The 27,056-nt window shown below is 61.0% G+C and overlaps 2 protein-coding genes across 2 annotated transcripts in view; one reads left to right on the top strand and one right to left on the bottom strand.

The window, feature by feature from the left end:
- The window catches only part of LOC100354897 (ribose-5-phosphate isomerase-like), a 29,544-nt gene extending 14,784 nt beyond the window's left edge, over nucleotides 1-14,760 (bottom strand). Inside the window, 4 exon segments of the mRNA XM_070053195.1 lie at nucleotides 1,272-1,529; nucleotides 4,698-4,875; nucleotides 6,278-6,441; nucleotides 14,695-14,760. Of these exon segments, the coding sequence (XP_069909296.1) occupies nucleotides 1,272-1,529; nucleotides 4,698-4,875; nucleotides 6,278-6,441; nucleotides 14,695-14,760 (666 nt within the window).
- Nucleotides 1,053-25,738, top strand: A4GALT (alpha 1,4-galactosyltransferase (P1PK blood group)). Its single transcript, XM_070052996.1, has 2 exons — nucleotides 1,053-1,185; nucleotides 18,480-25,738. The coding sequence occupies exon 2, from the start codon at nucleotides 18,529-18,531 to the stop codon at nucleotides 19,573-19,575; it is 1,047 nt and encodes a 348-aa protein (XP_069909097.1). The 5' UTR covers nucleotides 1,053-1,185; nucleotides 18,480-18,528; the 3' UTR covers nucleotides 19,576-25,738.
- The last annotated feature ends 1,318 nt before the right edge of the window (nucleotides 25,739-27,056 follow it).

The following is a 27,056-nucleotide window of genomic DNA, read 5'->3' as shown; positions in this document are numbered from 1 at the left end:
GGAGCAAGGCGGGGACAGCGGGGATCCAGGCACAAAAGGAGGAGCCGGACAGACAAAGGGGTCTTGTCTTCAGACAGAGACACACAGAGACCCATCTTCCATCTGCCACTTCACTCCCTGGGTCGCAGGGAACTCCCTCTGGGTCTCCCACGAGGTGGCAGGGCCCGCCCGCCTCAGCCATTGCCCTCCCAGGCACGCGAGCGGGAAGCTGGGTCAGAGCGGAGGAACCAAGCCCTGGTGGGGGTGGGCACCACCAGGCCTGCCCCCCTCATTTGAACTTTTTTTTTTAAAAAAAGATTTTATTTATTTATTTGACAGGTAGAGTTACAGACAGTGAGAGAGAGACCGAGAGAAAGGTCTTCCTTCTGTTGGTTCATTCTCCAAATGGCTGCAATGGCCGGAGCTGTGCCGATACGAAGCCAGGAGCCAGGTGCTTCCTCTGGGTCTCCCATGTGGGTGCAGGTGCCCAAACACTTGGGCCACAGCAGAGAGCTGGACTGGAAGAGGAGCAACCGGACTGGAACCAGCACCCATGTGGGATGCTGGCACCACAGGCAGAGAGTTAACCTTGTGTGCCCCGGCGCGGGCCTCCTCATTTGAACTTTAAGATGGGCCACACACCTGCGGGTGAAGGGGAGGGAACCAGCAGGGAGTGGCAGTGCTGCCACCCGCCACCTGCCCAGTGGAGGCAGCGGACACCCACGATGCCCGACGGCCCCGCTCTGTTCTCACTGTCCTGGGGGCCAGCAGGCTGTGCGTATGGCTGGGAAGTGCAGCTGACCAGGCAGGAGCCAGCGGGGAAAGCAGGCTTCCAGCGAACTCCTGAAACTTGGTCGGACACTGGGCCAATGGAGGCCAAGCTGCTGGCCAGGCCGCAGCACGGGGAGGCAGCCAATACGCCCTTCCCAGCCCTGGAGCATTGAAAGTGACCGCTCCTAGCCTCAGGGCTCTCGTCTGTGGAATGGGATCCCGGCTCCCGGAGCCGGCGGCCGGGCAGCACCCGGAGTGCCCAGCCCTGTGGGCCTGCGGGCGGGTACCGGGGTGGCAGCGAGGACGCAAGGGCGGGCGGGGCCGCGCAGACCCCGCCCCGGGCCCGCCCTGCCTGCCGGCTCCCAGCGCTCCGCTCCGGCAGCCGCCCGCCCGCCCGGCGCGGGTGTCCACGGTGCGCCGCCGCGGGAGCCGAAGGTACTAGGGGCCGAGCGGCCAAGTGGGGAGGGGGCGCCCCAGGAGGGAGGGGTTCCGGGATCGGCCACCGCCCTGGCCCGCGCCACCTGTTCCGGAGGCGACCTCGGTGCGCGCGCCAGCCCCGACTGCGCCCCGAAGTCGGTGGCTGCCCCCAAAACCCGGCCCGCGAGGAAGCGCGCGCCCCGCCCGGGAGCCCCGCGAGCAGCTCCGGCCGGGACGTGGCAGGCGAGGCCCGGGTCCGAGCGCGGCTGCTCGGCGCTGAGTGTCCTCTCGGGCGAGTCGCGCCGCCCCGTCCGGGGGCGCGGCCGCCGAGGGGGCTGCGGGCTGGAGGCGCGGGCGCTGGGCTGCGAGGGATGCTGAGGTCGTGGGCACGCGGAGCCCGGACGGGGAAGACTGGGGTCTGCGGGGTCGGAACAGGCCCGGCTGTGGGGGAGGGGTCCGGGCCCGGGTTCCCCCCTGCATCGCTGCTGCGGCCTCTCTGCCTCTGTTTCCGCATCCGTCCCTGGAGTCCCCCTCCAGGGCACTGGCAGCCAAGGCTCCGGCTCGGAGGGGGTTAAAGAGCCACCTCCCGGGCCCACCCCACCCTACCCCACCGGGAAGCGTCCTGCCTCGCCCGGGTGCTCCCTGGGACCCGTGTTATCGCCATTCTTCCCAGAATACTTGGTGCAGCCACTGCCAAGGGCTGCCTTATCACCTCCCAAAGCGCGGCCCAGGCCTGGCGGGGTGTGGGGAGCGGCCTGGGTCTCCCTGCAGGGTCCAGGCTGGGCCAAGACTGCCGCCTCCAGCCCTGCCCCCCAGCCCTCCCAGGCCCCTAGACCTGGCTCCAATTTTGTATTCCAGACCCTGAAGTCCCCTAAAAGGGAGCCCCGAGACAAAGGCCTAAACAGCAGGGGAAGGAAAGGGAGAGGGAGGTGGGACCTTGTGTGCCTCTCCGCTAGGTGGGCTCCGGGTGCACAGGACAGATGGGAGGTGGGGACGCTTGCTTCTTTGTAGCCACTGAAGCCCTGTAGCACCCGAGTTGCTGGGGTGGGTGTAGGGCTCCAGGGCCCTGGCCTGTGGCAGAGGAGGCTCGTGTGGGAGCTCAGCGGGGGGGGGTCCTCACCGGGAGCCTCCTGCAGACCTCGGGGTCTCAGGGCAGTGGGGGGGCGGTACAGGTCCCCACAGGTGGCAGCAGGTGGACAGCTCCATCTCCAGCTGGGCAGCCGGCTCTGGACCTCACTTCCTGCCCACCCCCTGGACCCCTCCCAGGTGTGCCCACAGCGCCACTGCCCCCTGTGCTGTCACCCCACGCCCTGCACTTCCCTTGATGGGGAGCCGCAGCGGGGAGAGTTTGGTCATAAATCACCCAGTGGGGACGGGGGAATTCCGGGTTCACAGGAGCCCGAGATGACTGTTGTCTAAATTTTCCTTTTCGCACGACTTTTAAAAAATCCGTTTCTACACATCTGAATATTTACTGTAGAATCTTGTCCAGTTAATGTGATTTCGTGAGCAATGCAACCCCTCGCCACTCTCCAACTTTTTTTTTTTTATCTTGTTACATTGTTACATGTTCGTTGAGTGGATTTCTCTTTCCAGGTGGGGTTTTTAGGTTTGTGTCTGGTAAACATTATACATTGAATTTATGCACAAATGTGCGCATCGCTAAACTTTTCCTGGAAAGGCATTCGCCTGGCAGGGAGTGCAAGTGAGCTTCCAGAGAGGCCATGCGCATCTGGTTCCCTGGCCGGGACACCAGTGGGTCAAGGACCCTGCACCTCGGGGGTTTGTTCCTGCCCATTCGTGAGCAAGGGCCTTGCCTGTCTCCTCACCTCCTGACAAAGATCTCTTCCCGGGGCTGGTGCTGTGGCCAGGAGCCAGTCCTGCTCCCCAGGGACCTTCTGAACTTCGAGGACAGAGAGGCGGGGCTGGGAGAGATGTCAGGGGGAGCGCTCAGGGCAGACCAGCTCCCGAGGTGCCAGCACTGGTCTGGGCTGTTCTCAGCCTGGTGACCTGGAAGGTGGCAGGTGTGGCCACTCCCAGGAACAGACAGCGGGGGCGGGGAGAGGAGCGGACACCAGGTCCCTGCTCCCCACACCCTGGGCGGCTGCGGGCAGCAGAGTACTAGCAGTGTACCAGAGTCCTCTCTGCCAGCTGTCTCCTTTGTCTCCCTCTGGGTAGGTCCCCGTGGAGCCCAGAGGTAGTAAGAGCTGGGGGGAGTAGGGGAGCCCCCTTCTTTTCCTGGCTGGGGTGACACCTGTGCAGTCTGAGCTGGCAGGCGAGGGAGGGGTGGCGCAGGGCTTTACGGGAAGAGCAGAGAGGCCCAGCCCATCTGTGGCCTTCGTCCGCACCTCCCCACTGGGTCTTCCCCCGCCCCGCAGCCCGGCGCTCGGCACTCTGCTGTCTCCTGGCCTGTCGGCCATCCTGTGCTGTTACTCCCACTTTGCAGAAGAGGGGACTGAGACGCAGGGCCAGGCGCCGCTTCTTGATCGGAGCACAGAGCACATTCACCACCGAGACCGGCTTTGTCGCTCACCACAGTCGTAGAGAGGACAGCTAGTGTCCCTCCAGGGACCCGGGCGGGAGGCAGGTGTGCCTGAGCCCGTTGCAGTGTGCATCTAACGCCTCAGGTTATATTTAGCAGCCACTAAGGATGAGCCAAAGATCTCAGTGCAGAGACCCAAGGGCCGTCCCCCAGGGCCGAGTCTCTGAACGAAGGAGGCGGGCAGCCACGTGTCCAGGGGTGGGGACGGGGAACAGAGTCGCTTCCAGCCCTCAAGGCCCCTGGATTGGCGGGGATGCTGCCGTCGGCTGCAGGCCGGGGCGCCCGCTGTGGCAGTGCTCAGTCCTCGGGGGCGTGACGACAGAACCAGGCTCACCCTCACTCCCCCCATGGCATCGAGGTGGATTCTTGGTTGATGGCCCTGCACACGGCACACGGTGAGGAGGTTCCGGGGAGGGCATTTGGACAAAGGAGGGGAGCACCGCAGCCGGCCCAGGTCCCAGGGCTGGCGGGCCGGGGGGACAGGGAGCGCTGTCCCTGCCATTTTCGAAGCCACTGTGAGAATCTCGTACACGTATGAGGTGCCCCTGAGTGCCAGGTGCACCCAGGTTTGGGTGCCATTTGCAGTGTGGGGTGGGTGGGCAGTGTCTGCCTCTGCTCCCCCTCCCCACTGCACCAGATGCACCTGTCAATCCGTGTAGGATGCAGCCCAGGCCCAGGGGCTGTGCCACGGGTCCAGACCGTGGGTGAGGCCCAGGGTTCAGGGTGAGGGCCACTCAACCCGCACTCATCTCCAAGGTGGCCACGGGCACAGGCATAGGCCAGGGTCCCCGACGATGCCCTGAGTGTGGCCTGCGGTAATCTTCCAGATCAGTGCAAGGGGGGTCTGGGGCTGGAGGCAGACCTGTGTGACACGGGGCAGACAGGAGGCGGGGGGTAGGATTGAGGAGAGGATGGAGTGGCCCTGGGAGGGGAGCTCCCGCAGTGCATTCTGGGTGAGTGTCATGGTCTGCTGGGGAGGAACGGGCACCTGCAGAAACTTGACTTTCTCAGCACTGCTGGGGGCAGGGGTGGTGGTGGCTGGCGCGTCAGCAGGAGGTCGGCTGGGCTTGGCTGGAGCGGAATGCCTGGTGGCCAGCAGCAGGGCAGGGGCTGAAGGGGACATGCGCACGGTGTAGGGCTGGCACCAGGCCGGGGAAGAGGTGAGGCTGTGGATTTCCAGAGACGGAGGCCAACAGACCTGGGCCAGGTTGGCTGCAGGGCCGCCTTAGAAACCCAAAAGCGGCCAGATTTTGAAGTCGCACAGTAGCACTGCCCTGATCAAAGTCATCCCACTCAAGACCTGGGTTGTGGAGGCCGGCACTGTGGTGCAGCGAGCTAAGCTGCCCCCTCTGACACTGGCATCCCATGTGAGCACAGCTTCGAGTCCCGGCTGCTCCACTTCCCATCCAGCTCCCTGCTAATGCGCCTGGGAAAGCAGCAGAAGATGGTCCAAGTGCTTGGGCCCCTGCACCCACGTGGGAGAACTGGGTGGAATTCCTGGCTCCTCGCTTCTGGCTTTGGCCTGGCCCAGCCCAGGCAGTTGCAGGCAAAATATTTGGGGAGTAAACCGGCAGATGGAAGAGCCCTCTCTCTCTCCTCTGTGTCTCCCTGTCTCTCTGTAAGTCTGCCTTTCAAACAAATCAATCTTCTTCAACAATGTGCACTGAGAACCTGCCATGTACAGGAAGTGGTCTGTGGCTCCCCTGGGAGGTGACTTTTCTCCGTGGCATCAATGCGCAGTTGCTGATTTAATCAGACTTTGTTTTCTAATCTTCCGCACTTTCAAACAAATCTGTGGGTTGGCTCATTCCCCTCGACGGGACTGGGTGTGGAAAGGGTGGCTGTCTCTGCTCCGACAGCTGCCGTGACGTTGCGCTTCGTGGCGAGTGGCACCGTAGGCCTGCTCACCAGTTGGGAGCGCCGGCTGCCCACATCCTGGCCAGAAGAATGTGCTAGTGAGCGCATGGATCTGTGCCGATCTGATAGGTGAGGGATGCTATCTGAGTGTCTGGTGTGCTTTTCTCTACTTACACAAAGATTCTTGATCTTGCTTTCTGGTTTGAGTTGTATTTTGTGTGTTTGTGTGAACAGTCATTTGCCCACTTCCTTCTTTTAATAAAAAGTCTATTTATTTAAGGGAGAGAGAGCGAGAGAGAGAGGACAGAGACAGAGAAAGACAGAGACAAAGATTATCCATTTGCTGCTGCATTCCCCAAATGCCTCCAAAAACCAGGGCCAAGCCAGGCCAAGGCCAGGAGCCTGGGTCTCCATCCAGGTCTCCTGTGCAGGTGGCAGAAATGCAAATACTTGGGCCATCACCTGCCTGCCAGGTGCGTTAGCAGGAAGCTGGGTCCGAGGCAGAGGCAGGGGCTGGGGTCCCAGTACCCCTGCTGCCACCTTCCTCCGGGTGTCCATGTCTTTCTCGGACTCCTTGCGTGACAACAGGTGTCCCTGAGGTGTCCAGGCAGTCACTTCTGTCTGACTTTCTGAATGGTGTTTCGGAGGCCGACCGGGGGAAGTATGCTTGCTTGCCTGTTTGTTTCGGGTAGTCTGGCTTCTGCACCTCACCTTTTCTGGCCCTGGCTTTCAGACAGAATTCGGGAAACTTCGCCAGCCCCAGAATGGCAAGTGAGCTCCCCACAGTTTCTTCTGTGCTTGTGTGGGTTCCAGCCGTTGACTTTGGGGTTGGTCGTGGCGCACGAGCTGAAGGGACCCAGCTTGTTCTTGTTCCCCTGGAAACCGCAGTCGCCTAGTGCCTGTGCCAAAAGGCCCGTTTTGCCCTGAGCACTCTATCTTTTTTTTAAGATTTTTTTATTTGAGAGGCAGACTTACAGAGAGAGGGAGGGACAGAGAGAGGTCTTCAATCTGCTGGTTCACTTGCCAAATGGTTGCAATGCCCGGAACTGTGCCAATCTGAAGCCAGGAGCCAGGAGCCAGGAGCTTCTTCCCGTCTCCCACGTGGGTGCAGGGGCCCAAGGACTTGGGCCATCTTCTACTGCTCTCCCAGGCCACAGCAGAGAGCTGGATCAGAAGAGAAGCTGCCGGGACTCGAACCGGTGCCCATAAGGGATGCCAGCACCAGCCCCGCCCTGTTGGTTTTAGATGCTGCCTTCATTGTGTGTTCAAGTTCCCAACATCTCTGTGACGTCTCTTGCTTCTCCTGTCTGTCTGTTCGTATGCTAGGGCTACACCTAACTATGGTCCAAACTTCAGGGGCCGGCGCTGGGGAGTAGCCGGTAAAGCTGCCACCTGCAACACCGGCATCCCGTGTGGCGCCAGTCCTGTCCCAGGAGCTGTGCTTCCCATCAACTCCCTGCTGTGGCCTGGGAAAGCAGCAGAAGACGCCCCAGCACCTGGGCCCCTGCGCCGTGGGGGAGACCCAGAGGGAGCTCCTGGCTCCTGGCTTCGGCCTCGACACCAGATGGAGACACCGGTCTCCAGATGACCCAGCAGATGGAAGATCTCTCTCTCTCTCTCTCTCTCTCTCTACCTTTCAAATAAATAAATAAATCTTTTTTAAATGACTTGGTAAAGGATGTTACTATCTAAAGGCGCTGCTAGTCCTTGGTCATTTGTTCTCCCTTCTCAGAGTCCCGTACGTCCCGGGCTGTTTATTTTTCCACATCCGCTTTAGAATCGCGTGTCTGATTCCACAGTCGCTGAGGACCCTGAGCTGGCGTCAGGGGGCGGACGTTGTCAGGAGACATCTCCCGCACACGTGGCTCTTTCCCGCTTGTGCAAGGTGCTCTTGTGTCCTTTGGGAACCTCACAGCTTCCTTCGCTCCGTGGATTCTGAGCTGGACCCTAAGTGCCGTGGCCGTGCTGCTGTTCTGTCTCCCAGCTCCTGCAACTGCTTGCCATTTGTATCTGTGTGTGTTTGTCACCTTCTAGTGTTCTTTCATTATTATTTCCGTATTTATTTGAAAGGCAGAGTGACAGAGAGAGAGAGAGGGAGAGACACAGAGACAGATCTCCCCTCCCCTGGTTCACTCCCCAATGGTTAGGGCTGGGCTGGGAGCCAAAATCCCATCCTGCTCCCCCCAGTAAGTGGGCCATCTTCTGCTGCTTGCCCCGTCGCATTACAGCGAGCTGGATCAGAGGGGGAGGAGCCGCAGGCAGGACCAGCGCTCTGGTGTCTGGCCGTGCCAGCGTGCAGCCCCTCCCGTGTTACCTGCAGGGTTGCGTATTTTCTCCTGACTTTTTGAGGTTTGTGACAGCAATGGTTTTTGCTATTTCTACTCCCTTTCCACACCTCTGGCTTCCCGCTCTTATCAAACTGCCCTCAGGAATGCAGGCTTTGGAGGGGTCGGGCAGTGATGGGAGGGGCAGTTCTGCTTCCCTGTGACCCAACAGCAGCTCCCATGCATGGTCCTGGGGACTCACAGGCCCCGAGGACAGGCTGGCTCCTGGCTTTCATGTCATCTTGTTAAGGAAGTGTCCATCGCTTCCCAAGTCGCCAGAGATGAGTGGTCAGGTGACGACGGTCCATGTGGTCTTTTCCTTAGATCTTTGCATCTGATGGACTATGGCAAGGATTCCCTGTTATTGAACCATCCTTGCGTTTCTGGAATAAGCCCAGCCAGGTTTGGATGTTTTACTCTTGTAATGGGCTACAGAATTCTCTTTGCTTATTTTATTCAGGATTTTTGCAAAAATACTCATAAGTGAAAATTAGGACACCTTGTGCAATCTTTGTTAAGGTTTTGATTTCTATGTTATACTTGAAACTTAAAATTTTTTTCTTCCTATATTTTGCTGTTGAACAGTTTTAAAACTGTCCATTTTTAAAGAGTTGGTTAGAATTTGCTCTCATAATATCTTGCTGAGGTGGGCTTTTGACCTGGTGGGCAAGACACCTGCTCCCGTATCAGAGTGCCTGGATTCCGTGCCCACCTCAGCTCCTGACCCCGGCTTCTTCTGAAGCAGACCCGGGGGGCAGCCATGATGGCTCGAGTGGCTGGGTTCCTGCCGCCCACGTGGGAGATCAGGGTGGAGCTCCCGGCTCCTGGTCTCCTCAGCCCAGTCTTGGCTGGCATGGTCATTTGGGGAGTGAATTTTTTTCTCTCTCTTTCAAATAAATACATAAAAATGTAAAAATAAATAACTAAGGTTTGCCATAATTTTTGTAATGGTGGCTCTTTTATTTATTTTTAAAGAGTTGTTTATTTGAAAGGCAGAAAGAGAGAGAGAGATAGAGAGAGGGGGAGAGAGTGAGAGAGTATCTTCCATCTGCTGGTTCACTCCCCAAAAACTACAGTGGCTGGGGCTGGGCCAGGTGGAAGTCCGGAGTCTGGGCCTCCCTCAGGGTCTCCCATGTGGGTGATGGCCACGTGGGTGGGATGCCAGTATTGTGGGTGGCGGCCTCACTCACTGCCCCGTAGCACCGGCCCGCACACAGGAATCTGCCTCCCTCGTGCCCTCAGCAGTGTCTGCAAGTCAGCTCCAAACAGGATGTTGTGCAAACGTGGACAGGGGAGAGAAGACAGGCGGGAGGTGTTTTCACAGGCCCGCAGCCATCTCTCCAATAGCCGCGTGTCATGTGACCCAGGCACACGGAGTGTGCTGCTGGCACCCGCATAGCATGCATGGGACGGAGGGGACTTGATGTCCCGTGAAACAAGCCAGGCCCAGAACGACAAACAGCATGTGTTCTTGCTTGTGTGTGGAAGCAGAGAGTGGACTCCCGGTCGGTCGCTGCAGGCTGGGCAGGAGAGGGGGTGGGGGCAGAGGGAGCCCGGTAACTGACACCCGGATGGGAGGGCTCAGCTCTAGTGTCCATGGCACAGTCGGGTGACCATGGTTTGTAACAAATATATGTAAGTATGGATGCGTTGTATTTATTCATTTAATTTGAAAGGCAGAGGGACAGCGAGAAGGAAAGAGATCCTCCCCCGTTGGTTCACGCCCCAAATGGCTGCACTGTCTAGGCTGGGCCGGGCTGCAGCCAGGAGCCCAGAACTCCATCTGAGTCTCCCACACCAGCGTCAGGGGCCCAAGCCCTGGGGCTGCCTTCAGCTGCCTTCCCAAGCACGTCACAGGAAGCAGGATGGAAAGCGGAGCAGCCGGGATTTGAACCGGCGCTAAGGTACGGGACACTGGCTTTGTCCCAAGCACTGACTTAACCCATTGTGCCACAACGCTAGCTCCTCCTTCTTTTACTTTTCACTTTTTAAATCACTTTGAGATACGTCTCGAATACAGCCTAGAGTTGGGCTTTTCTTGGGATCTAAAAAAATCTCTCTCCTTAAAGACCAGTGAGTTGGGAGTGGGCATTTAGCCTTCTTTGTAAGACGTTCCCAGCCCACGTTGGAATGCTGGGTCCCTTCTATTCCTGGCTGCGACTCTGGCTTCCTGCTAAGGCAGACCCTGCGACACAGCCGTGACAGCTCAGGTGACTGGGCCCCTGCCGTCTGCTTTGGAGACCTGGATCGCAATCCAGCTGGCAGCTTCAGCCAGGCCCCCGCCCAGGCCATTGCAAGCCTTGGGGAGTGAACCCACAGTGGGAGCTCTTTCCTGCTCCGTCCGTCTCTCAAATTAAGTGGGATGGGGGAGAGAAATGGGTCACAACTTTTCGTATTGGTGGACGTGGAGCTGGCTTTGGTCTGCGTTGTGTTGGGTCCCTGTGTCGTGGCGACTGCCCCGTGGTCTGTTTCAATGCCACAGTCTGTGCTGCTCTGTGAGAAGCCTGTGTTTGTTCTCCTGGTGCCCGCCGCTCTTGGCCACTGCCTCGTTCCTCTTCCTAAGCAGTGACACAGTTAACTTGTTTCCTCTTCCCTGCCAGCCGCCTCTATGTTGAGCACCCCCAGGGCAAATGGCTTTCTGTCCTTTTTTTTTTAAAGATGTATTTGTTTATTTGAAAGTCAGAGTTACACAGAGAGAGGAGAGGCAGGCAGAGAGGGAAGAGTCTTCCATCCTCTGGTTCACTCCCCAATTGGCTGCAATGGCCGGAGCTGCGCTGATCTGAAGCCAGGAGTCAGGAGCTTCTTCCTGGTCTCCCACGTGGGTGCAGGGGCCCAAGCACTTGGGCCATCTTCTGCTGCTTTCCCAGGCCACAGCAGAGAGCTGGATCGGAAGTGGAGCAGTCAGTACTCGTGGTGCTCATTTGGGGTCTGGCACTGCAGGCGGCGGCTTTACCTGCTACGCCACAGTGCCGGCCCGATTGGTTTTCCATGCCTAGGGCCTCGGAGGCTGTGGTGGTGTTCACACCCACCGCTGTTGTGTCCTGTGCAGCTGTGCAAACCAAGCGATGTGAGCTGCTCGGACAGAATTCTGGAGATAGCAGTGACTTTTTTAAAAAAATATATATCTTTTTTATTTATTTGACAAATACAGTTAGACAGAGAAAGAGAGACAGAGAGAAAGGTCTTCCTTCCATTGGCTCACTCCTCAAATGGTCGCCATAGCCGTCGCTGCAGCGACCTGAAGCCAGGGGCCGGGTGCTTCCTCCTGGTCTCCCATGGGATGCAGGCACCCAAGCACCTGGGCCATCCTCCACTGCCCTCCTGGGCCACAGCAGAGAGCTGGCCTGGAAGAGGAGCAACCGGGACTAGATCCGGTGCCCATACGGGATGCTGGTGCCACAGGTGGAGGATTAGCCAAGTGAGCCACGGCACCAGCCCCTATAGCAGTAATCTTAAGACATACCGCATCAGGGGCTGGTGTTGTGGTGTAGCAGGTAAAGCCACCGTGTGCAGGGCCCTCATCCCATATGGGCGCCAGCATGAGTCCCAGCTGCTCCACTTCCGATCCAGCTCCCTGCTAATGCACCTGAGAAAGCAGCAGAAGATGGTCCAAGTGCTTGGGCCCCTGCACCATCGTGGGAGACCTGGAAGAAGCTCCTGGCTCCCGGCTTCATCCTGGCCCAGCCCCAGCTGCTGTGGCCATCTGAGGAATGAGTGAGCAGATGGAAGATCTCTCTCTCTCCCTCTCTCTCTTTATAACTCTGCCTTTTACATAAATAGAGAGAGAGAGAGAGAGGAGAAGCAGAGAGAGGGGGTGGTCTTCCATCCGCTGGTTCACTCCCCAGATGGCCACAATGGCTGGAGCTGCGCCAATCCGAAGCTTCTTCTGGGTCTCCCATGCAGTGCAGGGGCCCAAGGACTTGGGCCATCTTCCACTGCTTTCCCAGGCCATAGCAGAGAGCTGGATAGGAAGTGGAGCAGCCAGGACTAGAACTAGCACCCACATGGGATGCCGACACTGAAGGCGGCGGTTTACCTGCTACGCCACAGCGCCAGCCCCAAATAAATGATTTGTAAAAAAGACAGAAGAGACATCCTGCCTCCCCGAGCTCCTGATGGCGTGGGAACGCAGTGGTCCCGGGAGCACCGTGGAGCGCCGTGGAGCGCCGGGCCCTGATCCTCGCTCTTACTTTCCTTCTGGGGTGCGCTGGCAGTGTTGCGGGATGAACAGCTGTATTAGGAAGAATAAACATTTCTTTCCAAATGTAAACTACATGAAAAAAAAAAAAAAAACAAAAAAAAACAAAAACAAAGTATCAGGCTTCAGTCTGTCTTCCAGGGCACAGAATGTAACAATGTATCATAAACCCTTGCTCTCCAGGAGGCAGGCTTGGCCTGGACTGTTTACCTTTGTGCTTAAACTTTGACCCTCAGTGTTCTGGGCTCCGACCCCTGGGGGTTGGGTGTTGGGATCGGCGAGCCCCTCCCACTGGGAAGCACCCTTCTCTCCGGTGTCACTCATGTCATGTCTGCAGTGTCCGGCTTCATCCTGCTTAGCCTGCTGGCGTGGTCTGCAGTGAACCAGTCTGGTGCGTTTGCTCCGGCTGTTCCGGTCTCCACTTGCTTCACCGAGCCTGGTCCTTAGTTTTCTTCCAGAAAGGCTCAAAGGGGCAAGATTGCCTTCTGCTTCCCGCCCAGGGCTGCCCAGCCTTTGATTGCAGGAAGGGCGTGGCCCGAAGTTCTCCGTGGTCTGCTGTCTTCTGTGACTGTTGGAGAAAAGTGGGATCCGATTCTCCGGCCCTCGCCGAGGCTTGATCTCTGCGTCCGTGAGTCTAGAGACTGATGTTGGTGTCTTGAGAGCCCAGCATTTTACTCGACTCCATCTTGGGATCTGCCGCTCCAGGTCACCACTCTCGGCGTGCGCGTGCCACTTCAATCCGCAGAACCAGGTCTTCTCTTTACTTCAAGGCAGATTTCCTGAGCTGTAATCGAACAATGACTGCCCAGCGGCGTTAGGGACCAGTTACACCTGTGCTGGATATTGGACCTCCTGCAAGACCCTCTTTTAAGAAACTTTTAATTTATTTGAGGCAGAAAGCTGTACGGGGAGACGAAGGCAGAGAGTGGTTTGAGCTGCCGCCACTCCATCTTGGAGCAGGTTCAAGTCCTGGCTGCTCCGCTTCTGATCCAACTCCCGACTAATGTGCCGGGGAGGCAGCAGGTGATGGCTCAAGTACCTGGTCCCTGCCACCCACCTGGGAGACCTGGAAGGAGTTCCTGGCTCCTGGCTTCGGCTTTGGCTCAGGCCTGACTGTTGCAACCGTAATTGGAGCTTGAATAGCAGATGGAAGTTCATTCTCTTTTCTCTTTCTGTCAATCTGCCTTTCAGTAATTAAATTAAAAAAAAAAAAAAAAGGAAGAGGGAGGAAAAAGGAGAAGAAAGGCAGGCAGACAGGCAGGGTGGGTGGGTGAGGTGGAGTGGGGCGGGGAGGATGCAGAGAGAACGCCCATCCTAGGGTTCACTTCCAAGTACTTGCTATCGCCCGCCCAGGGACGAGAGCCGAGAGCCGAGAAGGCAATCCAGGTCTCCCATACCGCAGGGCAGGACCCAATCAATGATGTCGTAAATGCTGGGCCAAGTCCCACCCCTATGTATCTTCTCCATCAGTCTTTTTTTTTTTTCCTTATTGTATCCTTTTATCTCTCTGATTACTGCCACTCGATATGTTCCCTGCCCCCTTTTGAACATCTCCACCTCTGACCACCAGTAAGTGGAATCTGCCCTGGTCTGTATCGCTGGCAGTCGGCTCTGCTGGTGGAAGGGCTGGGCTCTCCCTGAGCCTGGCTCCCGAGGCCCCCAGCTTGCGCTCACTGTGGCTGTCCGTTTCTCCCCCGGGGCCTTCGGTGTCTGCCTCTGGCTCAACTTCAGGGCTGGGATTATGTCTCCAGCCTCTGTATTTTTGGATTCATGCTGTAGTTTCGGATTAGAGTTTTGATTTGTTCCATGGCAATATTTTTATAGAGAGATTTCTTTATGTTTAAGGGAGCGTCCGGGTTCCTCCCTTCCCCTGCGTTTGGTTCCCGTCACTTTTTTCCATATTTGAATTAGTTAGATTTTCCTGGACCGGCCACCCGCGGGAGGTGTTGGTGGAAATCGGGAGAGAAGCCAGGCCAGGCTGCCCCCTCTGTTGCCATGGTGATGGGCTCTTCCTCGCAAATACAGCTCTGCTCCTGTCCCTCCCTTGGCCTCTCAGAACCGCCTTGGATCAAGGGGTCAGTGCATCCAGCGTGAGCCCTCCTGGTCCACTCCGGCTTCGCTCCGGCCCCAGCACCTCCCTCTCCCGTCTCGGTTTTGAAAGGAGTGCCTTCCAGAATCTTCTGCCGCTGGGCACCCTCTGCGCCCCCGTTCTCCCCACCTCCACGCCCTCTCTGCAGGTCACAGGTGCTTCCGGTCACATGCACCTGCAGCTGGGAATTCAGGTCTCGCGCGCCCGCTGGCTGCCTGCAGTTGATCTTTCTTTGCCCTCGTTCTCCGTGGCACCCAGCGGGTCAGCGGGGATTCTGACTGGAGCTGCCGCCTCGCTCCTGTAGGGAACAGCTCTGCCTTCTCGCCGACCTGGGAGCCGCCCGGAGCCGGCCGCGGCTTGCTTGGTTTCAGACTCTGGTGAACATTTGGTGACCCCAGCCCTGGAACAGCCGCTCTTGCAACGATCACTTCCTCTGACGGCCACTCTGACTTCCTGAGTGACTGGGGGAGGTGGGGAGGGGACAGCAGGGTGGGAGTTGTGGGTGGTGACTTCTCACACCCAACTGGGGGGGTCTCAGTTCTGGAACCAAAGCGTCCACCCCCTCCCGCTTGTGGAAGAGCATCTCCGTGCCAGAGGTGACTGTGTTTGGGGAGGCCCAGATGCTTCGGGGCTCTGGGTTTGAATTCTGCGCTCCGTGCTGTCTCCTGGCCCCATGCCCTACTTCCCCAGCTACAAGGTTCTCAAGCCTCAAGCGGCTGCCCAGATGGGTGGTGAGTTCGAGTCCCGCCGTGCTGGCGCTGGGCTGGTTCTGTGGTCTGAGGTGTCCCTCTGCCCCCTGAGTCCTACTTCCCCAACCCCCAGAGAGGGGTTGGACCCAGTCATCTGGCTGGGGACAGTCAGTGGCGCCAGCCCTGGGTTTGCCTGTCCCCTTCCCCTCCAGGCAGGTACATCCGCCAGCGAGGGCGGCTCTGTAGAAGCCCTGTGAGAGCTGGGCCTGATGCCGCTGCGGGCTACACTGCCCGCCAGCAGCTTGGGACACGGTTAGGGCCCCGGCAACGCTGCGGTTATGCCCATTTCACAGCAGGGGAAGCTGAGGGCCGCCTGGCAGCTGCTGGTGGAGCCGGGATCCAAATGCCAGACCAAAGCTGCCAGCCGAACAGCGCCTGTTCTTGGGGTGGCGTTGTGGCCCAGAGTTTGGACACCCGCGTGCCACGTCTGGGTGCCTGGTTTGAGCCTGGCCACTCCGCTTCCGGCCCAGCTCCCTGCTGATGCACACCCGGTGCTGATGCACACCCGGTGCTGATGCACACCCGGGAAGCAGCGGGTGACGGCAGCCATGCAGGGGGCCAGGGTGGAGCTCCCGGCTCCTGGCTTTGCCCGGGTCCAGCCGTGGCCGTTGTTGGTGTTTGAGGCGTGAACAGATGGGAGCTCTCTCTCTGTGCCTACCTTTCAAATAAATATGAAAAATAAACTTTTTGATTGTTTTTCTGTGCCACAAATAAGTGACTGCATTTTCTTGGTAGGAATGAGCCTTACATTATGGAGCAAGCTAAAAGGCCCTCAGCCTCCATCCACGACCCTGACCTTGTCCCCAGTGGCCGCTGCTACTTCCAGTTGGGTGCAGACCCCTCCCCTTGTTTTCTGTACGTTTGCATAGACAGTCGAAGGGGTGCTGACCAGTGGTGAGGGGTGAGAAGACAGGGGTCTGGGGGCCTCGGCAGACCCCTGCTGCCTGGGCCCTCAGCCCGGCTCTGCAGGCTCCGTGAGAGAGTACCCGCAGCTGCAGGCCGGACCCCAGTGCCGACTCTCAACCCAGTGCTTGGCAGCCTTTGGAGGCGTCACCCCCATCTCCCACCCCCACCCCCCAGTAGAGGAGCGGCCCCCGGCCCTCGCCGGCTCCTCGTCCCGCCCAGCTGTCAAGCGCTGGCTGACTGTGACCCAAGAGGACAATGGTGGGGTTCATCAGATCTGGACCCCGGACCCCTTCTCTAGCTGAGAGAATCTGCTGTTCTGGTGGGGACACAGAAATCAGCCCTGTGCCGGCCCAGGGCGCCGACACCCCAGAACGGGGCTGGCAGGGAGGGGCCCGACCTCAGCCCAGCTCCCGGGGCTGCCCTGTGCCAGCCTAGGATGCCAACACCCCAGAACAGGCTGGCAGGGAGGGGCCTGACCTCAGCCCAGCTCCCAGGGCTGCCCTGTGCCGGCCCAGGATGCCAACACCCTAGAACAGGGCTGGCAGGGAGGGGCCTGACCTCAGCCCAGCTCCCAGGGCTGCCCTGTGCCGGCCCAGGGCGCCGACACCCCAGAACAGGCTGGCAGGGAGGGGCCCGACCTCAGCCCAGCTCCCGGGGCTGCCCTGTGCCAGCCCAGGATGCCGACACCCCAGAATAGGGCTGGTAGGGAGGGGCCTGACCTCAGCCCAGCTCCCGCGGCTGCCCCTAGACAGCCACAGATGCGTGTTTTCTTACAGTTATGCAGGATCAAGGTGTGGGCCGGGTCACTGTGCCCACCAGGTCCTTCCAGCCTCTCCCGGTGATGGCTGGAGGGCCTGGCAAGGCAGGGATCATGGCAACCACGCCAGCAGCACGTGCCAGGTCACCCTGGCTACAGGGCAGGAGGCGGCAGCTGTGTGCCAGCCTCGGCAGACAAAGGCCAGGGTATGGGCTGCGGGGGTGAGGCCCGTGGTGGGGGGAGGGGGACAGGAGCATGCTTTGGGCCTGAGGTCACACAGACTTGGCCCAGTATAGTTTCCATTCCTGGGTCTTGGGCTCTGACACCAAATATAGCTCAGCCCGAGCCTGGCACCCCCAGCTGTGGTCTGGCACGGGTGCAGGCGGCACACCCCACCTCCCGCTGTCCCCCGCGCCGTCTGTCCGGCTGTCTGTGCACCCACTAGTGTGGCTCGTGGTGGGTTAACAACGCTGGGGATCAGTGCAACTCTTCTCTCTGCAGGAGAAATGCACTCCATTCCTGCCCCCACTGCCTCCTGTCTCTCACTCATTCTCCCTTTGCACCCCCAGTGCTGGGTCCAGGCAGTCACTTCCTCCAGGAAGCCCCCCGGGAATCATCACCAACGATGGTGTCCTCGTCTGTTTCCAAAACATCCCCCGCAAGCTGAGAGCAGCCCGGCAGAGCTGTGTCTGATTCTTCCCTTCTCTGGGCCACTGTGCGGGGCCTGACCCCTAGCGCGGTCCCCACGGCAGGTGTGGCGGCCCCGCGAGCCAGGGAGCGCCTCGCTCTGACACTCAGCCATCTTTGGCAGGCGCAGAGAGCGTGTGGAGGGGCAGAGGAGCTCATCTGCCGGGCCGGGACAAACTCCAGGAGAACCGCCGCCCGCCGGGCTCCCTGCCCCGCGCTCTGCCCCCCCCCCCCCCCGCCCCGGGCCGGACAATTTGCAGCCGGGACATAATGGAGACTCCGTGTCCTCCACGCTGGGGGAGGGGCGCTGGCCCTACTGATGAAGTCCCCTGGCTGTCTCCGTCTGTCCTGGGGAGGGGAGCTACTCCTAGGCTGCGCCCAAGTCCCTCGACCTGTTTGTGCCCTGGGGGGCGGGGGGGCTTTGTCCTCAGAGCAGAGAGGAGGCCACTGTGCCTCGGGTTGCCGAGGGCAGAGTGGGGTGCAATCGGGCCCGGGGTTGCTGTTCATTCGCCGCGTGCCCTCCCGGGCAGGCTGCTGCAGGCGGGGCTGGGAGCGCAGACTCCGGCCACGCGGCTGGGCTCTCTCCCCTGGCCCTGCCTCACGCTGGCCGTGGGGCTCGATGGTGCCCAGCGCCTCCACCTCCCTGTCTGTAAGCTGGAGAGGATGATCGCCACGCCCTAGGGTGGACGTGGGGCTTAGGAGGCGCGAGAGGCTGGGCGGTCAGCAGGTGGGAAGACGGAGGCCACAGAACTCAGCGGCAGCTGGGTCGGGGCAGAGCTGGGGGCCCAGGTGTGCATGCAGCCACACCCCAGGTGCAGGGACCACTCCGGTTTTGTTCTGCAGGCCGTCCCGAGCCCCGTCCTGTCCATGGCAAAAATTCTCAAGGCTACTTAGGGTCTATTCTGAGACGAGTCCCGGAGCCCAGGGGTGCGGGAGCTGGGCCTCGAGTCACAGGCCGCCAGCCCCAGCAGGCCACGGTGGGAGGAGGGGCGCAGGTCTGGCCAGGCAGAGAGGCCTGCGTCCACGTGGCAGGGCCAGCACCCCTGGTTGCCTGGGCCCGTGATCGGGGCCCTGCTCTGCCCTCCGTGGGCAGCTCAGGGCTCCAGCCGACCCCGGAAGCTGGCTCTGGGTCTGGGGAAACGTTTCTTGCCGTGGGCCTGGGATGCCCGGCACCTGTGTGAGAATGGTGCTTGTCTCTTGCAGACCGGCCGGTTCCCGCCGCCACAGGCTCCTGCTGTGATCCGGGGAGACCATGTCCAGGCCCCCCGACTGGCTGCTGCGTCTGCTCCCCAGCGCCCCGAGGCAGCGGGTCTGCACCCTGTTCGTCATCAGCTTCAAGTTCACGTTTCTCATCTCCGTCGTGATCTACTGGCACGTGGCGGGAGCGCCGGGGGACCCGGGGCGGCTCCAGAGCCTGCCTGCGCAGGTGCCCTGCCCCACCCTGGAGCCCCGCCCCCCCACGCTGGGCAGCATCTTCTTCCTGGAGACCTCGGAGCGCACGAACCCCAACTTCCTGTTCATGTGCTCCGTGGAGTCGGCCGCCAGGACCCACCCCGAGGCCCGCGTGGTGGTCCTGATGAAGGGGCTGCCGGCGGGCAACGCCTCCCTGCCCCGGCACCTGGGCATCTCGCTCCTGGGCTGCTTCCCCAACGTGCAGATGCTCCCGCTGGACCTGGAGGAGCTGTTCCGGGGCACGCCGCTGGCGGCCTGGTACGCCGCGGCGCAGCGGCGCTGGGAGCCCTACCTGCTGCCGGTGCTGTCCGACGCCTCCAGGATCGCGCTGCTCTGGAAGTTCGGGGGCATCTACCTGGACACGGACTTCATCGTCCTCAGGAGCCTGAGGAACCTGACCAACGCGCTGGGCACCCAGTCCCGCTACGTCCTCAACGGCGCCTTCCTGGCCTTCGAGCGCCGGCACGAGTTCCTGGCGCTGTGCATGCGTGACTTCGTGGCCCACTACAACCGCTGGGTCTGGGGCCACCAGGGCCCCCAGCTGCTCACGCGGGTCTTCAAGAAGTGGTGCGCCACCCGCAGGCTGGCGGACAGCCACGCCTGCCGCGGCGTCACCGCCCTGCCCCGCGAGGCCTTCTACCCCATCGCCTGGCAGGACTGGAAGAAGTACTTTGAGGACGTCAGCCCCGAGGAGCTGGCCCGCATGCTGAACGCCACCTACGCCGTGCACGTGTGGAATAAGAAGAGCCAGGGCACGCGCTTCGAGGCCACGTCCAGGGCGCTGCTGGCCCAGCTCCACGCCCGCTACTGCCCCACCACGCACAAGGCCATGAAGATGTACTTGTGACGGCCCGGCCGGGCGGCCTCCCACCCGTGATGGAGACGGGGGCTTGGCCGTCTTTCCCAGGGAGGCAGGCTGGGAGGGCCCAGGCTGGGATCTGAGCCACTGCTACGGGCCCTGGCACCCACGCCCCAGGCCAGAGCCTCCAGGGAGAGGCCCTGGGGCTGAGCGGAAGGAGCTCGGTGAGACCCTGGGCCTTCTGGACCTGCCAGGGAAGGTGACAGTGCCCTCCAGGGCGGTGGGGGGCCAGGCGGGCTGAGGCAGAAAGTGGGAGGGAGACAGGAGAGCAGCACTGGCGCCCGAGCCCAGGGCTGGTACGGAGCTTGGAGGAGGGGTGCAGCTGTGTCCACACCTGCTTTCTCCTCCCTGAGCTGGGATGTAGGGAGGAGGCCAGTGGCAGCATTGAGAGGGACAGGCCCTCTGACACAGGATCGCGATAAAAGGCGACTCACTGGCGCCCCTGCTGGGCGGTTGGTGAAGCAGATTCACGCACGCAGCTGCATTAGCCTGGCTCTGCAGGTGGGGAATGGCTACAGCTGGGGATCTGCAGGCTGCCCACAGCAGGGCTGGCTCCCAGCCCCCTACATCCCCTGGGTGATAGGAGCCCCTGCGGTGGGGGGAGGGGAGGAGCCTGGGGTCCCACCAGCACTCCTCCCTGCGCCCCACAATAAGCCACATCTGTTTTGTCCTACACGAAGCTGTTTGAGAGTCAGGGAAAGTCCACCTGCACAGCAGGGCTTCTGGCCTGGGAGAGCCAGCCAGAGAGGGTGGGAGCCCAGCCAAGGCGCTGGGCGAGGCCAGGATGGCCCAGGGCTGTGCCAGAGAGACAGCTGACCTTGGCAGGGCGGGGCCCAGCCCGTTCCTGTTGGGGCCGGGTGCGCCTGCCAGCCTGGAGAAGCCCCTCCCTGGCGGGACTGGGGGCTGCCAGGGGCTCTGGGCTCGGCCGCTGCTCCTTGGCAGCCGAGGGCGAGCCCTGAGCGGCCTGGTCCTGCCCGCAGCTCGAGGGCAGCCTGGACTCCCTGCAGCTGGAGCAGGAACTGCCTGTTCGTTTGTTGAGGTTTTTTTTACTTCAGTGGACTTTAATTTATTTATGTATGCATTAAGTTTTTAAAAAAGCAAAAGGACCCAGTTTAATGGGAACATAGACAACAGCTATAAATAATTGAATGACAAAAATTGAGCATTTCACCCATATACGGTAAATTTTAAAGTGGTCACAGATCATTAAAACGACAGTCGAGTAAGACAGGTGAAAGCCACAGATTGTAATTGTCCCCCCCACCTCATTCACTCTTAACATGCTTTAAAATGAGCAGGTTATACTTTAATGCTATAAATAAAATGAGTCACCTCGGGGCAGGCGTCGCTCTGCTACAGGTTAAGCCGACACCTGGGATGCCTGTGCCCCCTGTAGGGTGTGGGGTCAAACCCTGGGGCCCTGTCAGGATGAGGGGCAATTGGAGGCACCCTTGTCTCAGAAGCTGGGCCCTGGCTTGTCCCCCGCGGCCCCTGGTCTGCCGGCCTGGACAGCAGGGGGCGCCCTACCTTGCAGCACCCACACTATGCAGGGCTTCTTAACCCACTATGAACGGCCGAAATCAGCCGGCCAGAAGTGACAGCAGCATCCTGGGGAGTGACGAGGGAGTGGAAGGGGAACGGCGGGGTCACCTCCAGGCTGGGAGGTGGAGAGGCCACGGCCGCCTTTGCTGCACCCTCCCCGCACAGCCGGAGCGGGGTTCCTGTGTTGTGTCCTGCAGGCCCTGGCTCGTGGACAGGAGGAGCTGGGAGGCGGTGATGACCCGACGAGCCGGCCACGTGTGTGTGTGATGCATGGTGGTCGTGTTCCTGCTGCACGCCCCCTGTCCTCCTGGGGGGACCCAGGCCCTGGCTGTCCCGAGCTCCAGGCAGGAAGGAAGAGGGGAGGGTGCCAGCCCTGGCGGGGGCCCCTGGTTGACCTCGTCTCCTTCTCGGAGGCCTGAGGGATCGACCCCACCCTCTGCCAGGGCCTGGTTCCAGAGAGGCCCTGTGCTTACCCCAGCCCATCCCAAACTTGCGAGCGCCTGTTGTCCAGTGCCCCAGCTGCCTCCTGGGGAGTGGGAACTGGAACACCCGCTGGACAGTGACTTCTGGGAAAGAGGCCATGGCCCGGGCCGAAGCCTGCCCTGGAGACCTGAAACCAGACCTGGAGGCTGAGGGGGAGGGGGTCCGAGCGGCCTGGCAGGGGCCCGGGGCGAGGCGGGGGGGAGTCGTGTTCCCAGCAGCCCTGGGGTAGGGGAGCGATTGCCTTCGTTGGTGCGTCTGTCTCCAGCTTCTGCAGCCGAGTGCCCCGCAGACCCGGTGCAGGACTTGGGACCGCACTGCTGCAGAGCATGCTGGGAATTCTGCGGTGAGGCGGGGGTGGGAACTGGATTAGGCTTCGGGTTCGTGATTTTGGATTAGGCAATGGTCTCTTTAACGGGACACCCCCAGCACAACTGACAAAAGAAAAGCTAAACTGAATTCCATCAGAATTAAAAGCTATTTTTTTTAGTGGAGACAGTTGTGCAACTAGTGAATACGCTAAGAACCACTGGGAAAAAATGTTTTAAAGATTTATTTTCTGTATCCAGAAGGCAGAGTTACAGAGAGAGAGCGAGCGAGAGCGAGAGCAAGCTTCCGTCTGCTGGTTCACTCCCCAGATGGCCATGACAGGGGCTGGGCTGGGTGAGGCCAGGAGCCTGGAGCTCCATCTGAGTGCCCATGTGGGTGGCAGGGACCCAAGCACCTGGGCCGTCTTCTGCCGCCTTCCCCTGCACGTTAGCAGGGAGCCGCAGCAGTGGAGCAGCCGGACTCCAGGTGGCGCTCATGTGGGACTGCCGGCTCTGCAGGGGCAGCTTAGCCCCGGACAGATTTGACGGCATGTGATTCTGTTAAGACGCTGGCCAGGGAGCCGCATCCTGCATCCCAGCACCTGGGTGCGACTCCTGGCTCCACTTCCTGACTCCAGCCTGCTGCCAGTGAGGCCTCTGAGAGGGAGCAGGGATCCCCCAAATACTTGGACCCTGCCACCCATGTGGGAGACCCGGATGGAGCTCCTGGCGCAGGTCAGGGCCCCGTGCACCCACAGGGAGACCGGATGGAGCTCCTGGTGCAGCTCAGGGCCCCATGCACCTGCTGCACCCACAGGGAGACCCGGATGGAGCTCCTGGCGCAGGTCAGGGCCCCGTGCACCCACAGGGAGACCCGGATGGAGCTCCTGGCGCAGCTCAGGGCCCCGTGCACCTGCTGCGCCCACAGGGAGAGCCGGATGCAGCTCCTGGTGCAGCTCAGGGCCCCGTGCACCCATGTGGGAGATGCGGATGGAGCTCCTGGTGCAGGTCAGGGCCCCGTGCACCCACAGGGAGACCGGATGGAGCTCCTGGCGCAGGTCAGGGCCCCGTGCACCTGCTGCACCCACAGGGAGACCCAGATGGAGCTCCTGGCGCAGGTCAGGGCCCCGTGCACCCACAGGGAGACCCGGATGGAGCTCCTGGTGCAGCTCAGGGCCCCGTGCACCCACAGGGAGACCGGATGGAGCTCCTGGTGCAGCTCAGGGCCCCGTGCACCTGCTGCACCCACAGGGAGACCCGGATGGAGCTCCTGGCGCAGGTCAGGGCCCCGTGCACCCACAGGGAGACCCGGATGGAGCTCCTGGCGCAGGTCAGGGCTCCGTGCACCTGCTGCACCCACAGGGAGACCCGGATGGAGCTCCTGGCGCAGCTCAGGGCCCCGTGCACCCACAGGGAGACCCGGATGGAGCTCCTGGTGCAGCTCAGGGCCCCGTGCACCTGCTGCACCCACAGGGAGACCTGGATGGAGCTCCTGGCGCAGGTCAGGGCCCCGTGCACCCACAGGGAGACCGGATGGAGCTCCTGGCACAGGTCAGGGCCCCGTGCACCTGCTGCGCCCACAGGGAGACCTGGATGGAGCTCCTAGTGCAGCTCAGGGCCCCGTGCACCTGCTGCGCCCACAGGGAGACCCGGATGGAGCTCCTGGTGCAGGTCAGGGCCCCATGCACCCACAGGGAGACCGGATGGAGCTCCTGGTGCAGGTCAGGGCCCCGTGCACCCACAGGGAGACCGGATGGAGCTCCTGGTGCAGCTCAGGGCCCCGTGCACCCACAGGGAGACCCGGATGGAGCTTCTGGTGCAGCTCAGGGCCCCGTGCACCTGCTGCGCCCACAGGGAAACCCGGATGGAGCTCCTGGCTCCCAGATTTGGCCCTGGCCCAGCCCTGGCTGTTCTGGGCCTTTAGGGAACGAACCAACATATGAGTTCACTCGCTAGCTCTCTGCCTCTTAAATATATATTTTTAAATATTGTCATTTCAAAATATAAAATTGGGGCCGGCGCTGTGACGCAGTTGGTTAGTCCTCCGCCTGTGGCACCGGCATTCCTTATGGGTGCCGGTTCGAGTCCCGGCTGCTCCTCTTCCAATCCAGCTCTCTGCTAAGGCTTGGGAAAGCGGCAGAAGATGACCCAAGTCCTTGGGCCCCTGCACCCGCTTGGGAGACCTGAAAGAAGCTCCTGGCTCCTGCCTTCGGATGAGCGCAGCTCTGGCCATGGCAGTCGTCTTGGGAGTGAACCAGAAATGGAAGACCTTTCTGCCTCTCCCTCTCTGTCTGTAATTCTACCCCTCAAGTAAATAAATGAAGTCTTTAAGATGTATGTAAATTTGTGTGTACATACATACACAAAAGGAAGCAAAGGAACAAAGACAGTTTGCCCTTTTGCTTTCTTTACTTAGTGGACAAGGAACCCGCGCCAGCAGGCGGCAGGCTGGGGACCTGTCCTTGGCACACCCGCCCCACGGGCCGCCACCCTGCAGAGCCAGCACAGCGCCAAGTTTCTGGAAAAGGAAGCAACGGCCCGGTGGGCGGTGACGGGTGTAGCCCGGTCCCTGGCTGTGCGTCCGCCGCTGGGGTCACAACGGCTTTCAGTGGTCACCAGCTTCCCGTTGGTCTGTTGGTGGCCTTGCTGTCTCCGGGGGGCATCTGAGAGCCTAGTGGACCCCCGGTGCCCTTGGAGCCCTGGCCGGGTCCGCCGCTGTGCTGCGGTTGAGGCAGGGGCTGGGGTGGGCTGGGGCCCACAGGTGGGACCCCCAGTACTGGGGGTGGGCTTCATTACACCGAGAGAAAGCTGCAGGGGCTGATGGCAGGTGGGCTCAGCCAGGAACCACGGAGCCCCGTTTGCATGAGCCTGCGGGGTGATAGGCGGAGTGGCCGATGCGGTGCCCCAGGAGAGCCGGCGGGGACGCCCGCGTCCTGCATCCGAGAGCCGGGCCCAGTCCTGGCTCTCCCACTCTAGCCCAGCTTCCCGCGAGCAAGCAGAGGCTGGCGCGAGTGCTTGGGCCCCGCCACCCACGTGCGCGATCCGGATGGAGCTCCTGGCTTCAGCCTGGCCCAGCCCCGGCTGTTGTAGCCATTTAGGGAGTGAACCAGCGGATGGGTCTCTCTCTCTCTCTCTCTCTCTCTCTCTCTCTCTCTCTGCATTTCAAATAAATAAAAGATTTATTTGAATAACTTAAAAAGGAAAAAAGTGCGCCCAGAACTTGAGGAGTGCAGGTGCCCAAGCACTTGGCTGTCCTCTGCTGCTTTCCCAGGCAGGGACCGGGACCGGCAGTGGCGCAGCCGAGTCTCAGCGCACCGGCGCCCACGCGGGCTGCGGGCGTGGCAGGCGGCTTGCGGCTTACCCAGCCGCCCAGACACCTTGCAAGTCCCTGACGTTTTGACCATTTCCATTTATTCCAGGTTGGGCCAGGCTTTTCCCTCTTGTAAGGAGGCTGGAACCCCTGGCCAGGGCACCCCATCCAGGACAGGCCCTCGGCCCCGGGGACCCAGCCCCTGGCTTCTCCATGCCCAGACCTCTGTCCTCGGCCCCGGCCACCTGGTCAGTGCATTCTCCGTCCCTGCCTTTCGCCTGAGCCCCCAGGGCCTGGGCTCCCACCCCGGCACGGCTCCCCTGCCCGCCTCAGCTTCCTGCGCCCGCCCTCCACCTGCTCCTGTTCTGTCCCCAGCCCGAGCCTCCCCACCCTACCCTGTCCCGCGGAGGCCCCCCCTGGCCTGGGAAAGCAAGTACATCGAAACATTGCTTTACCAGGAAACGCTACAGCCCAGGCCTGCTGGGAGAATAAATAAGGCTTCTAAAAAAAAGTCAATAAACCCTCTGAAATGGCGCTGACGTCCCACGGAGGGGACAAATGGCCGCTGCAAAACCGCCGTGAGCTCTCCCGACGTCCTGGAGAGGCTGTGGGGACATTCAGCCCCCGCGCCTCCCGTCCACGCCCGCTCGGACGCCCCCCGGCCCCGGTGGGGTCACACAGATCAGAACGGAGGTGCAGGGAGAGCTGTGCCCACGGGGAAAAGGGCGAGAGAGAGGGGTCCGGATCCGACTCGGAGCCCGGACCCTGCCCGGCCTGCCCCGACCACAGCCTCAGGGCGGGAGGAGCCCAGCTGTCCCCGCCAGGGTGGTCTCTGAGCCACCCACACCCCACATGCGGCAGCAGAGTCTGCAGCCCGTTGGTGCAGGTCGCTGGTCCCACGCGGGAGTCCTTGGGGGCAACGCCTGGCTCGGGCCGATGTCAGTCTCCCCTGGTGAGGACCTGGGCGGCGGTGACGGCTCAGGTAGGTGGGCTTCCCGACGGCCGCGCGGGGACCTGGGCTCCCAGCTCCTGCCCTGCCCAGCTGTGTGGGCATCTGGGGGCAAATGAGCGGATGCTCTCGCTTTCCCTCCTGTCCCTTTGTCTCTCCAATAAAGTGGCTTTTAATGGTGGGATTTTCTCTCTTCCTGAGGTAGGCGGTCCGAGGTGGGCAGAGTCAGGGCTCGAGGACTGAGCTGCTCCCACAAACTAACACCCCAGTTCCTGACACTGCTTTGCTCCTTAGCATTCAACTTTCGTCTCGTGGCCCAACGTGGCTGCTCCAGCTCCCTCCACTGCACCCACACTCGGCTAGCAAATCTGACCTAGAGATCAACCTTGCAGCTGTCATGTCTGTCTTACTTCCCTTAGTTGCAAGGGGAGCTGGGAAGAGCAGTTGCTGGGCAGAGAACCGGGTGCTGAGCTGAAGCGCCATTGCCGTGTAAGACAGAGGTGTGGGAGAATCAGCCGCGTCTGCCCAGAGGCCTCCTGTCGGGAAATGGCGGCCATTGTTTGGCATGATTTCCCAGAATGCACTGTGCTGGCACACCACGCAGGTCGCGTTTGTTTTGTTGGGAACTGCTCGCCTCTGGGGCACGAGTCCACTTTGTTGTTGATGCCGCAGCTGCGTCCCAGGGCAGAAGTGGAGTGGCTGGTTCAGAGGGCGGGCTCCAGGCTCGCTCTTTCCGTGGGCGAGTCACCTACCTGCGTGCGCCTCATCTGTAACGTGGGGACAGTAACCATCCCCACCTGGCAGGTCGTCAGGCTGCCCGTGGAGGCACCGGCGTGGGCCTGCGACCCATCTGCCCCGCAGCCGCCAGTCCCTACTCTGG

The sequence above is a fragment of the Oryctolagus cuniculus genome, chromosome 11 (genome assembly GCF_964237555.1).
Source record: "Oryctolagus cuniculus chromosome 11, mOryCun1.1, whole genome shotgun sequence".
Lineage (NCBI taxonomy): Eukaryota > Metazoa > Chordata > Mammalia > Lagomorpha > Leporidae > Oryctolagus > Oryctolagus cuniculus.
The sequence above is the reverse complement of the archived record's forward strand: the minus strand, read 5'-3'. Positions and strand labels throughout refer to the sequence as shown.

What these genes read in the sequence shown, in the direction of transcription:
- A4GALT (XM_070052996.1), top strand. Translation starts at nt 18,529, where the DNA reads ATGTCCAGGCCCCCCGACTGGCTGCTGCGTCTGCTCCCCAGCGCCCCG.